General features: G+C 37.9%; 1 protein-coding gene across 4 annotated transcripts in view; it reads right to left on the bottom strand.

Annotated features, from left to right (window-relative positions):
• The window catches only part of pip5k1bb (phosphatidylinositol-4-phosphate 5-kinase, type I, beta b), a 41,538-nt gene that overhangs the window by 15,976 nt on the left and 7,590 nt on the right, over positions 1-17,972 (bottom strand). For 3 of the 4 annotated variants that reach the window (XM_057357071.1, XM_057357075.1, XM_057357073.1), the window contains exons 2-6: positions 9,497-9,620; positions 9,250-9,315; positions 7,963-8,093; positions 5,780-5,897; positions 1,093-1,245 (exon numbers count right to left, since the gene is read on the bottom strand). In XM_057357071.1, coding sequence (XP_057213054.1) covers positions 1,093-1,245; positions 5,780-5,897; positions 7,963-8,093; positions 9,250-9,315 — 468 coding nt within the window. In that variant the 5' untranslated portion in view covers positions 9,497-9,620. Of the gene's footprint in view, positions 1-1,092; positions 1,246-5,779; positions 5,898-7,962; positions 8,094-9,249; positions 9,316-9,496; positions 9,621-15,091; positions 15,541-17,972 lie in introns of those variants that run through there. The other variant, XM_057357072.1, reaches the window with a different exon arrangement.

Genomic DNA, 17,972 nt, shown 5'->3' with positions numbered 1-17,972 from the left:
ATGTATGAGTGTTCCTGTAGATCAACTGGTTAAGAAATGTGCTAGTAACGCAAAGGTCATGGGTTTGACTCCCAAGGAACACGCATACTGATAAAATAAATGAATGCGCTGCATGTGGCTTTGGATTAAATGCATAAATGTGAAATGTGCACATACATAAAGAAAAACTTTTATTTTGATCAAAGGTTCCAGCAAAGAAACCACAGTCAGATTGTTTAGCCATTCATTCACCGCTATTAGCAACAATGTTTACACATCATAACAAACTGGAAATGCTGGAGAAAGAAACACAGAAGACATACAGTATGTGTGAGAATACTGTCAATAATATTTCCAGCATAGCTAAAAAAAAATGTGTATTCAATGAAAGAACTGTTCACATACAACACTAACGAAAAGTTTAAAGACACTCGACTAAAGTTATGTTATTTTAGGGCTGTCAAACGATTAATCACGATTAATCGCATCCAAAATAAGCGTTGTGTTTTCACAACTTTTACATAATATTTGTCTGTGTACAGTACATAATAATTTTGTATTTAAAAGCACATTCAAATACATGCATATAGAAAAAGAAAAATATAAAAATAAACAATAATTTATAAATAATTTAAATTATTGATAAATATAAATAAATACATAATTTTATAAATAAATAAATATTTCCTAAATATTTATACATGTATGTGCATGTGTTTATAAATACAAAACTAATATCCACAGTACACAGAAATATATTATATAAACACAAACTTTTATTCTGGATGCGATTAATCGCGATTAATCGTTTGACAGCCCTATTATTCATGGTTTTAAACTGTTAACTACAAGCTTGAAATTGGGTACATTTTATATTTACATCATGTTTTAAAAACATAACATTGCAGTACTTCAAGCTTGGAAACGAGCTGTCAATAAAGCAAAAAATTGAAAGGAAAAAGTAAAGTAATTACTGTAAATCCAAAGATTATTTAACAACACAAGTAGCACACGTTTCAAACGCTCTATACAGACAGATACTGAGTCATCGCATCTCATTCAGCTTCTCTTCACTGAGACGAACAAATGATGTTCTGATCTACTGAGACCTACCATGTAGTATCCCGGAAGCAGTTTCTGCAGAAACTCAGCTTCTTTGTGCTGGACGGTTTTGATGATAAATTCATCATCGCTCGTCAGGTAGAAGAGTGAACTGCTGGCGCCCGGGTTAGACAGCTCGATCAAAGGCTCTTTACAGATAGAATACTGCAGGAAAACAAAAATGATCAGCATCCGTCACCAACAATGAGACAAGAGTTCTGTAAAAATCATATTTTGCAATCCTTTTCAATATATAGTTGTTATATTGCTTTCCTGTAGCTCAGTGGTTAGAGCATGGCGCTAACAACGCCAAGGTCATGGGTTCGATCCCAGGGATTGCACATAATTAGAAACAAATGTATAGTACAATGCAATGTAAGTCGCAAAGCGTCTGCCAAATGCGTAAATGTAAATGTATGTCACCATTAATGACTGTAAATCAAGTGTTTGATTTCATTCCGTCAGTATTTATCTGTCTGATTTTGGATCATCTTATTTTTTCCAATATGCAACTACATAGCTAAACTTAGCATAGCAACAACCCAGCTAAAATGAGGTTCAAAGGAAATGAGATTCTAATAAAACATCACCACACATGTTTTTGCAGTATACAGTAATGTACACAGTACTATACAATAGTTTGCTTTATGTACCGAAATACTAACTTATAGCTCCCTGGAAGTGCTGTTGTTGAGTAAGAAACCTAAACATCATGAGGTCTTAAAGCAAACGTTTGTGTGCTGGTGAACTTCCCTGAGGAGGGGCAGCAGAAGGACAGCACTGAACTTCAGCCACACATTCCCATTCTGTCTAATGAAGTCAAAAGTCACGTTGTACCTCAGCCCAAACACATGGTCATTTGCATTCGCTGCTGCACACTGGGAGCGTGTGTTTGTGTGCGTGTGTGTGGCGTGTTAATGAGCATGCACTTCCCCGCTCCTTCATGCATAATTACAAAAATGAGCACAACAAACTCAAGAAAGCACAAACAGCTCATTTTGTTGTCATATTTGACTCGACCCTTTTCTTTCTTATTATTTTTACCTCATATAGATGTTTGATCCGGTAACCAGTTACAGAATAAAAACGTTTTAGAAACTCAAAAGACAAACTGCATTATCTCAATTGCATTATAATTCATCTGCCAAAAGGAAAGACATGTTTACTATGGGCGTTACGATATATTATGGCACAATATATTGCAGTGTAAATTTATGACTAGTGTTGCAGAGCCATGACCATATTTTAACGGTACGACATATGCAGGCGCGGATTAACGCACAGGCTTGCCTATGTTGCAGCCTAGGGCCCCCACCTGTTTTAGAGGCCTCTGATTTGCAAGAGTTTTATTTTGAATCTACTTCAGCGGGAACAAAAAAATAGACCCTCATTGGCCTATAAGAAGTATAACAAAAAAATAAACCGGTGATTGGATAGATGTGACATTTGGGTCCAATCTGTCCAATCAGCTGCAGGTGAAATCATGTCAATCATTTAATTTACGTCACTGCTGTTGCTAGACGGCATAGCGGCAAAATGTCCGAAAGAAAGTACAATAATAGCGGAGCACAAAAACGGAAAATACAAAAGGTTAAAAGAACAACGTGATTAAGATAGCAGCAGGAGGACTGGCAGCTCGCATTGGCTAACATCGGTGCTGCGGTTGAAACAACTGCAGCGGGATCCTTAGCTGTTGCAGCAGTTAGCTCATCATGTCATCGGTAATATTTCAGGGAGGTATTCCACAATGACACGCATATTATACAGGTTGGTTTTTAATTATGGCTTTGTTTTATACACAGTTTATGTGCTGGCATAAAGTTGGTTTGACGTTGGACGTTCGATATTCGTGAATTTAGGGACCGGGACCGTCTCTAAAGTTACATACACATTAAAATACAAAATTTAAAGCTCAATAGCATTTAAAGAGAATGACTTACAGCCAAAAACCTAACTGTACAGTGTTCATGTGTGTGTCAGCTATAATGCACATCTTTTAGATTTTTGATATTTATTAAAAGTTATTATAATATTTATTATTTATCAGGTGCGCACCTGAGTTCGCGTGACAGCTTTTACATTAGCGATTTTACATGCAAACCGTGCTCCGTTCCGAACTAAACTGCAAGCGTGAAAGGCACCTGAAAGCCACCCAAAGAGGAGCCTTGGGGCCCCTGACCACCTTAATCCGCCCCTGGACATATGTTTAATCCTACTGGTTGAGCTGCCAACACATGACCTGCATCTACATACTGTATATATTTAATTTTTTCAATTCTTCAATTTAAGTTCCTTTCTTAATTTGATGTCAAATTTAGGGCTGTCAAACGATTAATATTAATTAATCGCACCCGGAATAAAAGTTTTGTGTTAAAATAATATATGTCTATGTGCTGAGCATATTAATTTTGTATTTATAAACAAGAACATACACATACATGCATGTATATTTAAGAAATATTTAGATGCAATTTTTTATATTTAACAATAAATAAACGTTTTATTTAATTTAGATATTTTACATTTTTATTAAATATATACGGTACATGCATGTATATGTGTTTATAAAAGCAAAATTAATATGCACAGTACACAGACATATATTATGTAAACACAAACTTTTATTTCGGATACGATTAATTGTGATTAACTGTTTAACAGCCCTAGTTGAATTATGTTATGTGTTATGTGACACACTGCAGCATATTACAGCTTGGAATGTGCATTGATGCATTCTGCATACTTTTTCCACATACTACTGGCTCCTCACCATATGTAGCATTTTTCCAAACATGTGTGCTTTATGCAAACAAAAAGGAATTCCTGTGAGCCTATTCAAAACACGCACATGCAAAATAAAATCACTTTAAAGTCATGTGAATAGGTTTGACCATGTCATCACGCAGTCCTAGATTTACCTCTCTCTTCTATTATTTAATTATTTCTTTAACCTAATGTGGCTAAAGAAGGCATATGGTTGATTCATTTACTAGTGGATAATATTCAGTTATGCAGCTTCACAATTTACACGCGAACCAACCCAACGGACACCTGGGAGAGATATCCCTCTGCAGGGCTCATTACACACGCATTAGATATTAAAGAGCAGCAGAGGCAATTAACAACTAGAATGAGATCGTACGGCCAATCAGCATCGTCCGCTGTGACTCACACGCACACAAACATCGACATTAATCTGCACAAGCAGGAGGTGCAGAGATGCTGCAGAGGTGCTGCAGTGGCTGTGAGTCAGATTGAGCAGTGATGCAGCTCAGCGCTGGGTACCGCACAGCACCAACACCTCATCTAATCACAATGTTCCCAGACCTCGCACGGCGAGAAGACATCAAACTGCTAATCCCTAACGGTTTGAGTTTCTGCCAGTCACAGTTGGCACAGTGTAATGGTTAAATTCATGACTGGTCAGTGGAATAATCTTACCAGTATCTGATGTGAGCAGACATTGAACTTTAATTGAAACAAGGATGCTTTGTTCTGGCTCTGTCAGAGAGAGGACATGTGCACACTTTAATCTGGGAGGTAATATGGAGCATTGTGACAGAGCTGTGGCCTAGTAGTTCACAAGTTCACAAGTTCAAATCTGGCTTGCGTCATTGGGGACATTTTCACTCTGGAGAGCACGCGATCTAGGTTAAAAAAAATCTATGTAGTGCAAAACGATGATTTATTGTAGCTGAAGATAAAAAGTGTAAAAGTGCGAGTACGTGCTAATAAGAAATGTTAACGATGATTATGTGTATGTCATCAGATATCACGTTAATACTATACATACGACATAGGAAATTATAATATCGTCAATAAATATGATAATATCTTAAATTAATTAATGGAGTAAAATGCAAAATGAAGAACTTAAAGATGAATTTCACTGACAGCATTATTTATTTACTCAAAAACATTTTAATAGACATATCATTTAAGTGTTAAAATCAATCAATTAGATATTGTGGATCTTTTGGCTATGATGATATAAATGAGACTCTTTAAAGCTGCAATCCGTAAATGCAATTCACAACTTTAAGCTTATGATAATGTTTTGTAAGTTTAGCTGTCGGGTACAATTTCGTGAGTAACGTCAATTTGGTGTCATTTCACCAAGTAAAGATAAGTACATAAAGTAACCTGAAGTTTTAGGATTCAAACAGAGATGGCGATAGAGAGGCAAAAGTTACGCCTCATTCACATGGGTGTTGGCGTTAACGCTTCTCATTTACTTTGAATGGGTGATGTCATGCATTGCCGAATTGAATTGTGGGTCTGTCGGCGACGCGTCACTGCAAAAAGTGAAAAATTCTCAACTTTTCATGCATCAACGCAGGTGTCAGCCAATCAGATCCCCAGCCAATTGCGTTCATGCAACAGAGTAACAAAATGGAGGAAAGGTTTATTATTGCGGTGGGTAATCACACGGTTCTTTACGACCAATCTTTATATTCAGTAAGTACCGGACTCACACCGAAAAACTAAAACTAGTTGTCAAAAGCCGGCTTTTTTGTGTTGTGTCCAATGTGATTGGCTATTGTCACTATGACGATCGCGTCAGCGCCAAGCAGTCATGCCCTCCGTCAAAACTCGACGCCCCTGTGTCAATGTAGCGCGTCACAGGTTGCAGCTTCAAGAAAGTAAATACTAGTATTAATTTGGATTTCATTTTGTAAAGTAAAAATGTTTGTGTTACCAGGTAATCATCTGGCTTGATTCCGAACAGCTCCCGGAAGTAACGGAAAGCCAATGGCGCGTATGTTTTGAAGCGGAAGTCTGGATAATGGTGCGCTGGAGTCAGGTTACTTCCCTCACTGGAGAAGAGAAAGTATTTGCTTTAGGCATCACAGATAACAAAACATTTATGTGAATCAACTGTGTGTCATTAATTACTGTCACAAGAAGCTTAAGGGAAGAAGCTGGAGTCTTTCTGTAACCCTGATCCTCTAAAATGACTGTATATGAAACTGTTACCCAACCAAAATGCTTCTTTATCCCTGAGGAACAGAGGCACATTTGATCTTTTTTAGCCTCATTCAGCACGTCCTGGTTGCAATGTGACCCACCAGCGGTAAACACTCGAGAAAATCTTTACCAAAGACGCACAACCAGAATCAACGCCCTGAGGATAAGGAGGTTCTAGTTCTTCTCTATTGACTGTTACACAAACTAAAGACCAATGTCAACCACATCAGTTATACACGATGACATGTAAACAAACCCTGGGAATAAATATCCTGTAATCCTGTAATGGGCTGTATTTTTTCCCAGGCCCTTTCGTTATACGAGGCAGGTCATCAGTCTTTGGATTAACTTTGTTTTATTCATTAGTAAGAGTGCGACTTCATGGGAGGGGTGATGTCCTTAAAACTTACGATAAACAAAAATTGATAGTGATCCCTCATAAGTATGTTAGTGATTTGGAGTTTTTTGGGCCACTTCTCAGACAGCACTTCACTGAATAAGCTATGTCCCACAACCGAAAGATCAGCCCCAATCTGTGCCCATTGTGTAACGCAATCCTAATATTTACAATCGACCCATGAATTGCTATTCTCTATGTGCTGCAAGCACCATAGCAAGCATTCACACAAGACTATCAGAGATATTGTTGGGGGAAATTGCACAATACATGCTGTTTCATGTTTATAGTTCACAAAAATGAAAATTCTTTGATCATGTACTTCAAATCATTCCAAACCGGTATGTTTTCTTCTTCTTCAGAACACAAATATAGATATTTTGAAGATCATTGGTAAACAACATTGATCCCCTTTGACTTCCATTGTATGAACACAAAACCATATCGCCAATATCAGCGCTGTCCTTCTGAAACCTTGTATGTCCAAATTCGGCATTTTTCAGGAAATAGAAACACTGTACTTTTTAATTCATCACATACTGTGTTGTCAAAGTTGAAAAGCAGTTTTTAATACTTTATATTGGTTAGATATCTGCAAAACCCAGTGACAAACATAAAGGGTGACTAATAATAGTGATTTAGTTCAAATATAGAATAAAAATCACGAAATATGGAGATACAAGGTTTCGGCAGGACAGCAGCGATATAAAAGTGTAGAACGACAAGAGGATGACTAAATTAAACTTTTTTTGGGTGATTTTTTTTCATTCAAGCAACTAAATGTTTATTTTGAGTGAACTATACCTTTAAACAGTATACAGTGTGCAGTATGCAATATGCAGAAGCTATTTTATAGTATGCTACATTTTACGAGGTTGCTAATTCGTATGAATCATACACATTTGAACTCTTTAGTATGATCTGCTTTCACACCAGTGATGGTTAGGTTTGGGATGGGGCTTCATTATTGCTTTTTTCTAAAAATCGTACATTTTAATATGATTCACATCGTACAAATTCATACGAATTCGCCACTTCGTAAAATAGTTACGAATTCCTGTGAGATCAGGCTGAGCGCTGAAGCAAGGGCAGCCCATAATAAGACAAACAGGATCTATTTATAATAGGGAACGCTAATGAATCTGTGGCCTCCCGGCGAATCAGTACAATAGATGAATTATCTCTGCTCTGGGCCATTTATTCAAATAAGAGTCATTTAAGCAAAGTGCAATTTTCTTTTAAACAACTGCAAAAGCCTTAGAATGTGCTGAAGCGGGTATATTTCTTGATCTCATAATACACTCGCTTTAGCATGCATTTCATTTCACAGCAAGATTTCCTGATGTTGGCATTTATTCATTGACCAAGAAATATAGAGCCAATGACCCAGAAATACCAGAAACACAGAATATGATAAATGTTTGCATTGCAAATGACTAGAACCATTACTGATAACGAGACATTCTGTATATTGATATATTTTATATTCTGTAGTTGTCAACATTCTCTGTTTATACCTGGGTAAAAACACGCTCTCCACCACATAAAAGTCCTGCATGAGCACATCTCGGTCAGGTTTTGAGGTCAGGTTCCCCACTGTGTAACCGATGCCCAGCTGGATAGCTCCTTTCAGGGTAGATGAAGTAGTCTGAAAAACGTGTGAAAAAAAGCTTAATAAATTATTGTATCCAAGTCATTTTAAAGTCTTTCTTTCTTTATTTAGGAAACATATTTCACGCAACTCAAGGTTGAACCAAAGTGCTGTACAATATAACAAAATCTAAGAAAAAAGACAACGCTAGATTGTGTAGATATTTAAATACAAAATATAGGTCTATTGAGGTTATTAAATGCTAAAGACCTGGCTTGAAAATGGAGGTATCTTTGGCTATCGGCAATGGACGATGACATCGTCTATCGGCCCAACCCTGGTTTGTTTACCATAAACTCCAGAAATCTAGGAAAGTTCATTAAAGGGTTTCTGTTGATAGTATCATTTAGGATAGTGGACACTATCAACATGAAACCATCACTGGAGACAATGATAATAAGGTGAATGGAAAAACGCACATCATTCTTTAGACTAAAATAAGATGTTAGACGACATCTTGTTGAAATAGGGTAGAATATCTCAATGACTCTGTTTACACCCGGTTAGCACTAAAAACAGATGCAAACAGGGTGAGAAATGTTTCATGGTCTGACAATCAAACCACTTTAAAAAGAAGGTTAAATCTTAAAGGTCCAGTGTATGAAATTTAGCGACATCTAGCGATGAGGTTGTGATTGCAACCAACGGCTCACTCCACCCCTCCCTTTTGAAGCACTACGGTGGCTGACACAGAACTAAGATGTCGTCACGTTTTCGCTTCTTTGCTAAAAGGAGATAACGCATTTATGAAATGCGCTCTGTAGAGCAATTTGCCCTTTTAGAAATTCTGTAGAAACAGCGAATTACATGTAAGGGGACCGGCGGTGCTCGTTCTAAGGTAATAAAAACATAATGCTTCATTATGTAAGGGGATTATACACCTCTGAAGACATAGTTATGAATATTATATTGCATTTCTGTCAATATATCCTCCAAAAAATACACATTGGACCTTTAAACCAGCCTGTGATAAACTGATCTTAAAGGGATAGTTCACACAAAAATAAAAAATATTTGATTTCATTTTCTCAGTTCATTTAGTTTCTTTCTTATGCAGAACACAAAAGAAGATATTCTGAGCTAAACAACATTGGACCTCGTTGACATCCATTGTATGGACACAAAACCACAAACATTAATAAAAAATCATTACCTTTTTATATGTCTTCTCTCTGTTATTGCTAGACCCGCTGACTCCATTCACATTGGCCGATGACATCTGTGATTAAAACAATAAAGAGTTAAGACGAGTTAACTCGAGTGTATGTAAAAAAAGCCTTTAGGCCCTGCCCACCCATAAACCACAACATTTGCAATGGACTGCAGGATATCCTGCCGTGGTTATTAAGTGGCATGTAAATAAACTAATATGCTCATAAAATGATGTAATTGGGGTCTACCTTGTTTCAACCAAGAACACAGGTGCTGGTCTGCTGGTCACGGCTGCTGCATAACCCAGTCATGTGGAAAAGATGGAAAGCCGAGGTCGGGGAGCGGATGAGAATGAATGTTCTTTCTGTCAGCCTGTGGATGAGAAAAATAGGGCTAGTTAGTGCGGCTGTGACTGGAAAGTGTGAAAAAAAGGCGTAACGGCCAACAAACAACAAACAAGAGTGGGAGTGTGAATGTGACCGTCAAGATGGTGCTCAGGTCATATCTCACCCCAAATAGAGAAGACAAAAGAAACTTTATTTGGTTTAAAGAACCAAAAATGTTAACTTATTTTTTGTAATTTTGTGACATTGCTTTTTTTCTTTAAGAGTAAAAGGTATTTAATTACTAAAAAAATACCATTCTGGCTGCTCGAATACAGCTCTATTACAGTTTACTCACACGAAAAGTATTAAAGGGATAGTTTAAATTCATAGGGATAGTCCAAGTTTAGTTCAAATAATATTAGGCAAATAAAATATCCAATTTATTTGATTTCAATGAACAGAAAGTTTCAAAATCAAATTTAAAATGAAATTAAATAAAATATCGCCCTATATTATTATTTGAAAAACGTAAACTTAGCGAAACTAAGAAACGTTGCCTCAGTAATAAATTAAAACAAGTTCAGGCACAAAAATTATTCACAGAAAATAAATAAAGACTAAATTAAAACTGATATAAAAATAAATTAAACTTGCATAGCAATATAAAAATAAACAAATAATAATTAATAACCTGACAAAAGCACATAACAAAATTGCTAAAAAAATAACTAAAATTAACATGGAAACTAAAAATATTAAAATAAAAACAAATTCAAAATATTAATAAAACAACAATAAAATTGAAAACAAAACCACGACAGCTCTGCTTTATACAAAGTATATTTTCTCTCATACAAAGTTAATATAAACTAAAGTAAATATGATAGCGACAAATACAATTCAAGGCTGAAATGCGTCATTTGTTGAAAAACGCTCTTCTTTCCCAGGTTAGTATGCAATATTAAATAAGACATCTGTCTGTAAATTTTCCCAAAGTTGATCGATGAAGACTTATTTTAACACTTCTCACTGAGACAATACAGCATCTCTTTAGCTTGATCTCATGACTGGTTGAGCGTTTGTGCTCGCAGTCAAGCACTCACTGACGGCTTCCTCGTAAAACCAGCAGACACGGTGCAGGCGCTCACAGTCTGTGTAAATGAGGAATAATGACCTTTCAGACTGCAAGCATAAACAAACTGGAAGACTGAGAGCTTATTCAGGGCTAAGAGCAACTTCTGTCGGAAAATCTAAAGCGTCTGTGCCATTAGCTCTGTGCCAGCATGTTTATATCCACAAACTTGAAAAAATAATAATAATGTTTTCCACTGGTTGTGGAGAGAGTTAGTACACAGAGGGCATGCGAGGAAAAGAAAAGAGAGAGAGGGTAAAAAGGAGAGAAAGTGTTGGGATGTTTGCTCCTGATAACCAGCTGCTTGTCTGCAGGTTTACATCAAACTGCTATACAGAGCTATTACACAATCCATTGAAGCGTCACGTGCCAGCCCAGTGCAGTTCACACAAAATAAACCTCCTCCACGTGTCATTATCCGTAATACTGTCATTTATGGAAACGACAATCCAAACAGGAGCGGTAAAGCATCATGTAACTCAGGAAAGGGCAGCTCAAACGTCAGAAAGCTTACTCATGGAGCAGTGTTTAAATATAAGAGTGACTACCAGCCAGATTCATCATAAAACATTAAGATCATTGACGATGCATTATCTAATATAAATTTTCGATGTACAAAATATTTTTACAATATTTATTTTACTTTGGTTTTGTGTGTACACTGAGTGTATTTGTTGGAAGCTCTATTGACAGAAATGCTATTTAATATACATAACTATGTCTTACATAATGAACCGTTATGTTTTTTTATTACCTTAGAATGAGCTGTTTCTATCTTAATACTCCCTTCGCCATGCTGTTTCTACAGTATCCTTAAACGGACAAACTGCTCTACAGAGTGTGTTTTTCGTAAATATGTTATCTCCTTCGGCACAGAAGAGAAAACGTGACGACATCTTAGCCCTGTGTCAGCCACCGCAGTGCTTCAAAAGGGAGGGGTGGAGTAAGCCACTGGTTGCAATTCAAAACCTCAACGCTAGATGCCGCTACATTTCGTACACTGGACCTTTAATATTCAATATCACCAATAATATGGTTCAGTTTGGTCATGTTAGTTGCATTGACTAAGTTTAACAGTTACAACATTTGATTTTAAAGATGCATTATTATATGTTGAAATTGACAAAGATGAATACATGCTGTAGGAGTTCATTGTTTGTTCATGTTACCTAATGTAGTTTACTTATGTTAACAAATTCAACCTTATTGTAAAGTGTTACAAAATCAACTAGGGGTGTGCACTGGCGTCATGATATAAAGATTACAGATATATAAACTAGATAAAAGAAAGAGCATATTCAAGTTAAAAAATAAAAAAGTTATTTCATTTAGCCAACTTTCCCACTTACATCTTTGTATATTACTAATCTATTTATCTTAAAATCTACGTATTTACATTTTCTGTCTTGTGTTTATGTACTGTATATACTGTGTGTTATGTAGTTTTGGAAGCTTTCTGACTCCTTAGATTGTAATGTGCTGAAAGTGCGTAAGGACATCGTAAAATTGTCAACGCGACTCCGGTGGTTCAGTATAAATCAATAAAATGCAACGAGGATACTTTTTGTGCGCAAACAAACAAAACTAACGACTATATTCAAAAACTTCCTGATTTGAGTGTTAGTTTCCAGCGCGTTCCCGAGAGCCACACGACAGTGCATCCGGTGTCAGTATCGCTCGAAGCGTTCTGACGTAGAGCCTGTGCTATGGAGTTTAAATGGACCCAAAACTCACGCGCATGGAATCTGCGCGCGCACGCGCTATGCAAACGCGCATAATGATAACCACGTGCGGAAAGCTGCTCCGCGAGGGCGCATTTAAACTCCGCGAGCGAGCAGAACAGTATCCGCAAGTGGAAAAGAATCCTCGCGCGGGCGCATTTCTGCTCCGCGAGCAAAAACTCAGTCCGCGAGCAGAGGCTTTGACGAGCGCGCACGCGATTCTCTCTATGCTCTCGCAACTGCTCAACACTTGCTCGCTCGTTGAGTTGACTTCTGAGACTTTGGAGGCGGGACAATGGCAGACTTCTCCGATCCTTTGATTGGTCACTTTTAACATGCACTCACCTACAGTCTCCGACATGTATCTTACCCGTTGTACAGACGTCTTAATTTGGCATAACACGATACTTTTTTCCGTTTTTAAACTTGGGTTACAGTGTTATGTATGCCCTTGGCTTTGGATTTACATATTTGGCATCTTGACAGGAAGTTAGAAATAAATAGTTTGGTATGTGTATTCATAATTGCTTTTGTATTGTTAATAATTTTCATGAAATTGTTATAAAATGAGAATTAATAAATGGCTACAACAGTATAACTCAAAGCACAAGTTATTATAAATTACAATATGATGTACTCTCTAAAATTTAATTTAAATAATTTATTTGTTTTGCTTTATTTGTTTTGAAAATATTAAAACGGGCTATGCCAGTAAACAGATATTAGATAACTCAAATTTAATGACTACAGGAGACATTTAATTATATTATTATAGTATGTTTTAAATAGGTCATACATGACATGTAAGTTTAACTGCTATATTATATAGCATAATTTTTGTTGACAGATGTAAGAAATCAAAATGTCACTTGTTAAAACACTAACACATAGCTAAGGCAAGGTAATACACTAATCATTCGGTAGTAAGACATGTAATCTGTAGGTGACTGGATGTAGGTGAGTGCATGTTAAAAGTTACCAATCAAATGCGCGGAGACCTCATTTGATTGGTAACTTTTAACATGCATTGTCCCGCCTCCAAAGTCTCAGAAGTCAACTCAACGAGCGAGCAAGTGTTGAGCAGTTGCGAGAGCATAGAGAGAATTGCGCGCGCGCTCGTCAAAGCCTCTGCTCGCGGACTGAGTTTTTGCTCGCGGAGCAGAAATGCGCCCGCGCGAGGATTCTTTTCCGCTTGCGGATACTGTTCTGCTCGCTCGTGGCGTTTAAATGCGCCCTCGCGGAGCAGCTTTCCGCGCGTGGTTATCATTATGCGCGTTTGCATAGCGCGTGCGCACGCGGATTCCATTCGCGTGAGTTTTGGGTCCATTTAAACTCCATACTGTGCGGTCAGTACGCGCATGCGTCGAGCGATGCTGACACCGGATGCGCTGTCATGTGGCTGTTGGTTGCGCTGCAATCTATGGAGGAGTCCGAAAGCTTCCAAAACTTCCAAAACTACCTTAATTTGCGTTCTGGGGTTCTGCATAATTTGGTTTACATCAGTACTTTTTTGTCATTTCCAGAACATGTTAATAAAGCCGTGATAATAATGATAATTTTGTTCGCTATAATCGTGATCTGAAATTTTCACACCGTTACATCTCTATATCAGAGTGGATCAGTAAATCATGTAAGCTTACATAAATATACAAAACATAATAACCATTACTCTATGTATTACATTACAGCCTAGGGCATTTCTTCCTGTACCACCATAAATGTGCAAACTATAAGAAAGCCATTCATGGGTTCATTTTTCCCAAAAGTGTAAATACTGTGGCTCTATTCGAACATTGATCTATATGTTTGAGCATCGTGAATAGCCCAACACAGCAACCAAAGAGGGGCGGGACTATCGTTTGCTAGCCAATGACAGCCAAGGATCGTGTTTGGTAAACAGTTACGCTTCAAACTTTTCTGTAATCCAATAACGAACAACACTTCCATTGTACAAAAAAATAACTTGGATGGAACTGACAGTAGAAAAGCCACAGATCCTGAAGTACTTGAGGGAAGTGCCCCTTTAAAGGCATTACAGATATGCTTCTATCACCATAACACTTAAAACCTGTCCTCACTTCCTCTCTCTCTCTTTCCCTCCATCTCTCTCTTTTTTCTTCATGGTTGTCACTAGTCTGTAAACAGTGTTTAGACAGAGCGTGCAAAACAAGAGAAATCCAAGTCGTGCGTGTGTGTCCAAAATTACGTCATAAAAGTATTCCCTTAATGTTTACATGTATTTCTGTAACTCTAACTATCATATGTGGTATCATTTGAAAGTTTAGAGTCTCTAGTTTCTGGAGAAGTGCACCATTTTGGCATTTATCGTACATAAAATAACTTATTTATGCTGAAATTCATCATATCCCCATGTCATAGCCCCTTTAAAATCATGTACAGTATGTTTATCAACATGAACGTTTTTCATAACGCTTAAATATGTCCATCATGTTCAAGTTGTATATCAAATGAAAGCTCTTATTCTACAGAATATAGATCTCCAGTTGGATTTATTTATATTTTACCACAGATCGAATGCAAGTCGAATGAATTATGATGTATGAAATTGATATTTGTAAACAACACGTCCATTGAATATCTAAGCTAATAACTGCATCCCACCATTACCACAAATGCTACATAATATTTTTCGTCCATTCCTACCTCTTTTCGTGGTTTTCAAAGTTAAATATCCACTTCTAATGTCTCCCATCAACGTGCCGCATGAGCAACGTGACACAAGCTTGGATAGTTAAAAATTCAGTTAAATATCTGAACCTCTGTCTATCCACATGACATATGCAGTCGGAGTTGTAATACCACGTATCCTGGGTCGTTCAAGCTTCAGAATGGGAGTGAATAGGGGGCGAGTTTTTGAAGCTCCAAAAAGGGCATCCATCCATCAAAGAACTGCTCGACACGGCTCCGTGGTCTTAAAAGGATACCTTACTAGCAAATCGAAATTTCCCCATGTTTACTCACCCTCAAGGCTAGGGATGCACCCAAATGAAAATTCTTGGCCGAAGCCGAATAAAAATGAAACACTTGGCCGAATACCGAACACCGAACATGGCTTTTCGTTTTCTATGTATTTAGCCAGTTTTTTCACTATTGGGCATCCGATACGATACCACCGTTTCAAAAATAGAGAGGCATTGCGGGTATTTTGAAGCTTTAGCATCGCGATGCTACCGTAGCACCGGTACACCGTGCAACCCTAATGTGTACCCCTACAACAAAACACTTCATTAAAAAGTGTCACTCAACATTATAAGCAAAACATATGAATAAACGAAAACTGTTGGATTATTATAGGCTACACTGCAAAATGATTTAAAGAAAAAAAACATCCATGCAAGCAATTCTGACTGACAACCATTTCAGTTCACGTCTCTTCTCCAAACTCCGCCCACAAAAGCTGACTGTTCTCTCAGATAGTGCACTCAAAGTCAAGTCAAAGTCTGCTTTATTGTTAATTCTGCCACATGTAGAGTACGTACATATAGAGGATTGAAATTGCGTTACTGTCAGACCCATTGTGCATACAAATAACACTACACTGAATAAAAAAATATATAAAAAATACAGATTATTATATATATGTAAAATACAACTTTTACAAGCAGGGATATTTAAAAAGAGAAAAAGAAGATAGTTAACGGCAGATAGAGTGCAAACCAGTGAAATATACAACAGTGCACAGAACATACTTTGACAAGTTGTTTAGTACAGGGAACCGTGTGCACGCGACCACTGTATGATGTCGCGAGCGGCGGGACTACTGTCAGAAGTCTGAAGTACACAAGTTACCACCCGGTAAAGACGCTTTCATTCAGAAATTTACTCCGGCACGGCAAGTTTGGTGCCGTCTTTCTCTGACATTTTAAAATGCTCTACACACTGCCGACATGTTTGCTGCATTAATAAAGCGCGCGCACCTCTCTCTCTCTCTATCTGAGCTGGATGCTGCTTGATCATATCACACGTCGTGCTTTTTTTGCCATATTCGGTTGCCGAACATTCGGTGCATCCCTACTCAAGGCATCCTAACGGAATATGGTTTTCTTCTTGAAGAATAACGCAGTCAGAGTTTTAATTCCACGTATCATTTTACTTCCAAGCGGTAGAATGGGAGTGAATGGGTGTCGACTTTTTGAAGCTCCAAAAAGTGCATCCATCGATCAAAGAACTGCTCGACACGCCTCCGTGGTCTTAACAAGGGTCTTCTGAAGCTTTGTTTAAGATAAATATCCATATTGATAGCGCTATTAAGGATAATGTCTAACTTCCGTTATGCCTCTGCTGCGCGTGAACAAGAGGCTTGTTGATCCGGCAAATGACGCAGATGGGGGAAATTTTGTTTTTTGGCTGAAATATCCCTTTAGGGCAGGGGTCGGCAACCTTTGTGACCAAAAGGGCCATTTTGGGCCCTCTCTCACCAAATAAATTTTGTCTGGAGCCGCAAAATATATGTAGGCTAACCTTTAAATTTCTGTAACACAGGTTATTATGCATGTAAGGTAGTAGTTACCCAGTTACACCACTGGGTGGCAATATAGTGCGATTTTGATTCTATTTAGATGTTAACATTTTATACATTTTTTGTCCCTGGCAAAAAGTGGGAGTGTTGCAATAGGAGAGTAGCGTCGAGGTGTTGCACGCGCTGCTTTAGTTAGTCTGGCTAGCTTTTAGTTAGCTAGCCAGACAGGATTTAAACTATGCCGGCTAAAGACCTAAACGTTTGGTTTAAAGACGAAAAACGTACCAAGCAGAATGTTTTCTCACCATTCCATTTCTAACACACGCATGCAGTGTTCGGCGCTGTCTCACATCTGTCAAAGCAGAAATAAAACCGCTGCTCTCTGTATGTTTTTTTCTGTCATCTCCGGTCGCGCTCATTGCATGCACTTATTTCGTCTCTTCAATCAGGACAGAAGTGGTCAAAGTGGACAAAATAGACTGATTACAGCAGCAGGTGTAAATGGGTATGTGCCTCTTTCGTCCACTTGTGATCCGATGGACCAAAACGCACCTTATTACCAGGCATAAACAGGCCCTTATAAAGACTGCAGGGAGCCGCAGCAGGGAGGCAAACGAGCCACATGCGGCTCGAGAGCCACGGGTTGCCGACCCCTGCTTTAGGGTTGCCGACCCCTGCTTTAGGGTGATAGTTCACCCAAAAACTAAAATTCTGTCATCATTTTTTACCCTCGTGTCATTCTCTGTATATGACTCTTTTGTGGAACACCAAAGATATTTTGAGAAATGTCTCAGTGGTCTTATGTCCATATGAAAGTTAACAGGGGCAAATGTTGTTTGGTTACCAACATTCTTCAAAATGTCTTCTTTTGTGTTCTGCAGAAAAAAGAAAGCCATGAGGGTGAGTAAATGGTGAAATAATTTTCATTTTTGGGTGAACTATCCCTTTAAGCAAGAACATATGCTCACTGTCAGTTTTGTCTCCCAAACACTGCCATCCCACGTCTGCACACTTCAAAACGTTGTTTAACTGTGAAAACGAAATCTCTTCAAGAATTATTCATGT

Source organism: Triplophysa rosa, linkage group LG17 (assembly GCF_024868665.1).
Source record: "Triplophysa rosa linkage group LG17, Trosa_1v2, whole genome shotgun sequence".
Classification (NCBI taxonomy): Eukaryota; Metazoa; Chordata; class Actinopteri; order Cypriniformes; family Nemacheilidae; genus Triplophysa; species Triplophysa rosa.
The sequence above is the reverse complement of the archived record's forward strand: the minus strand, read 5'-3'. Positions and strand labels throughout refer to the sequence as shown.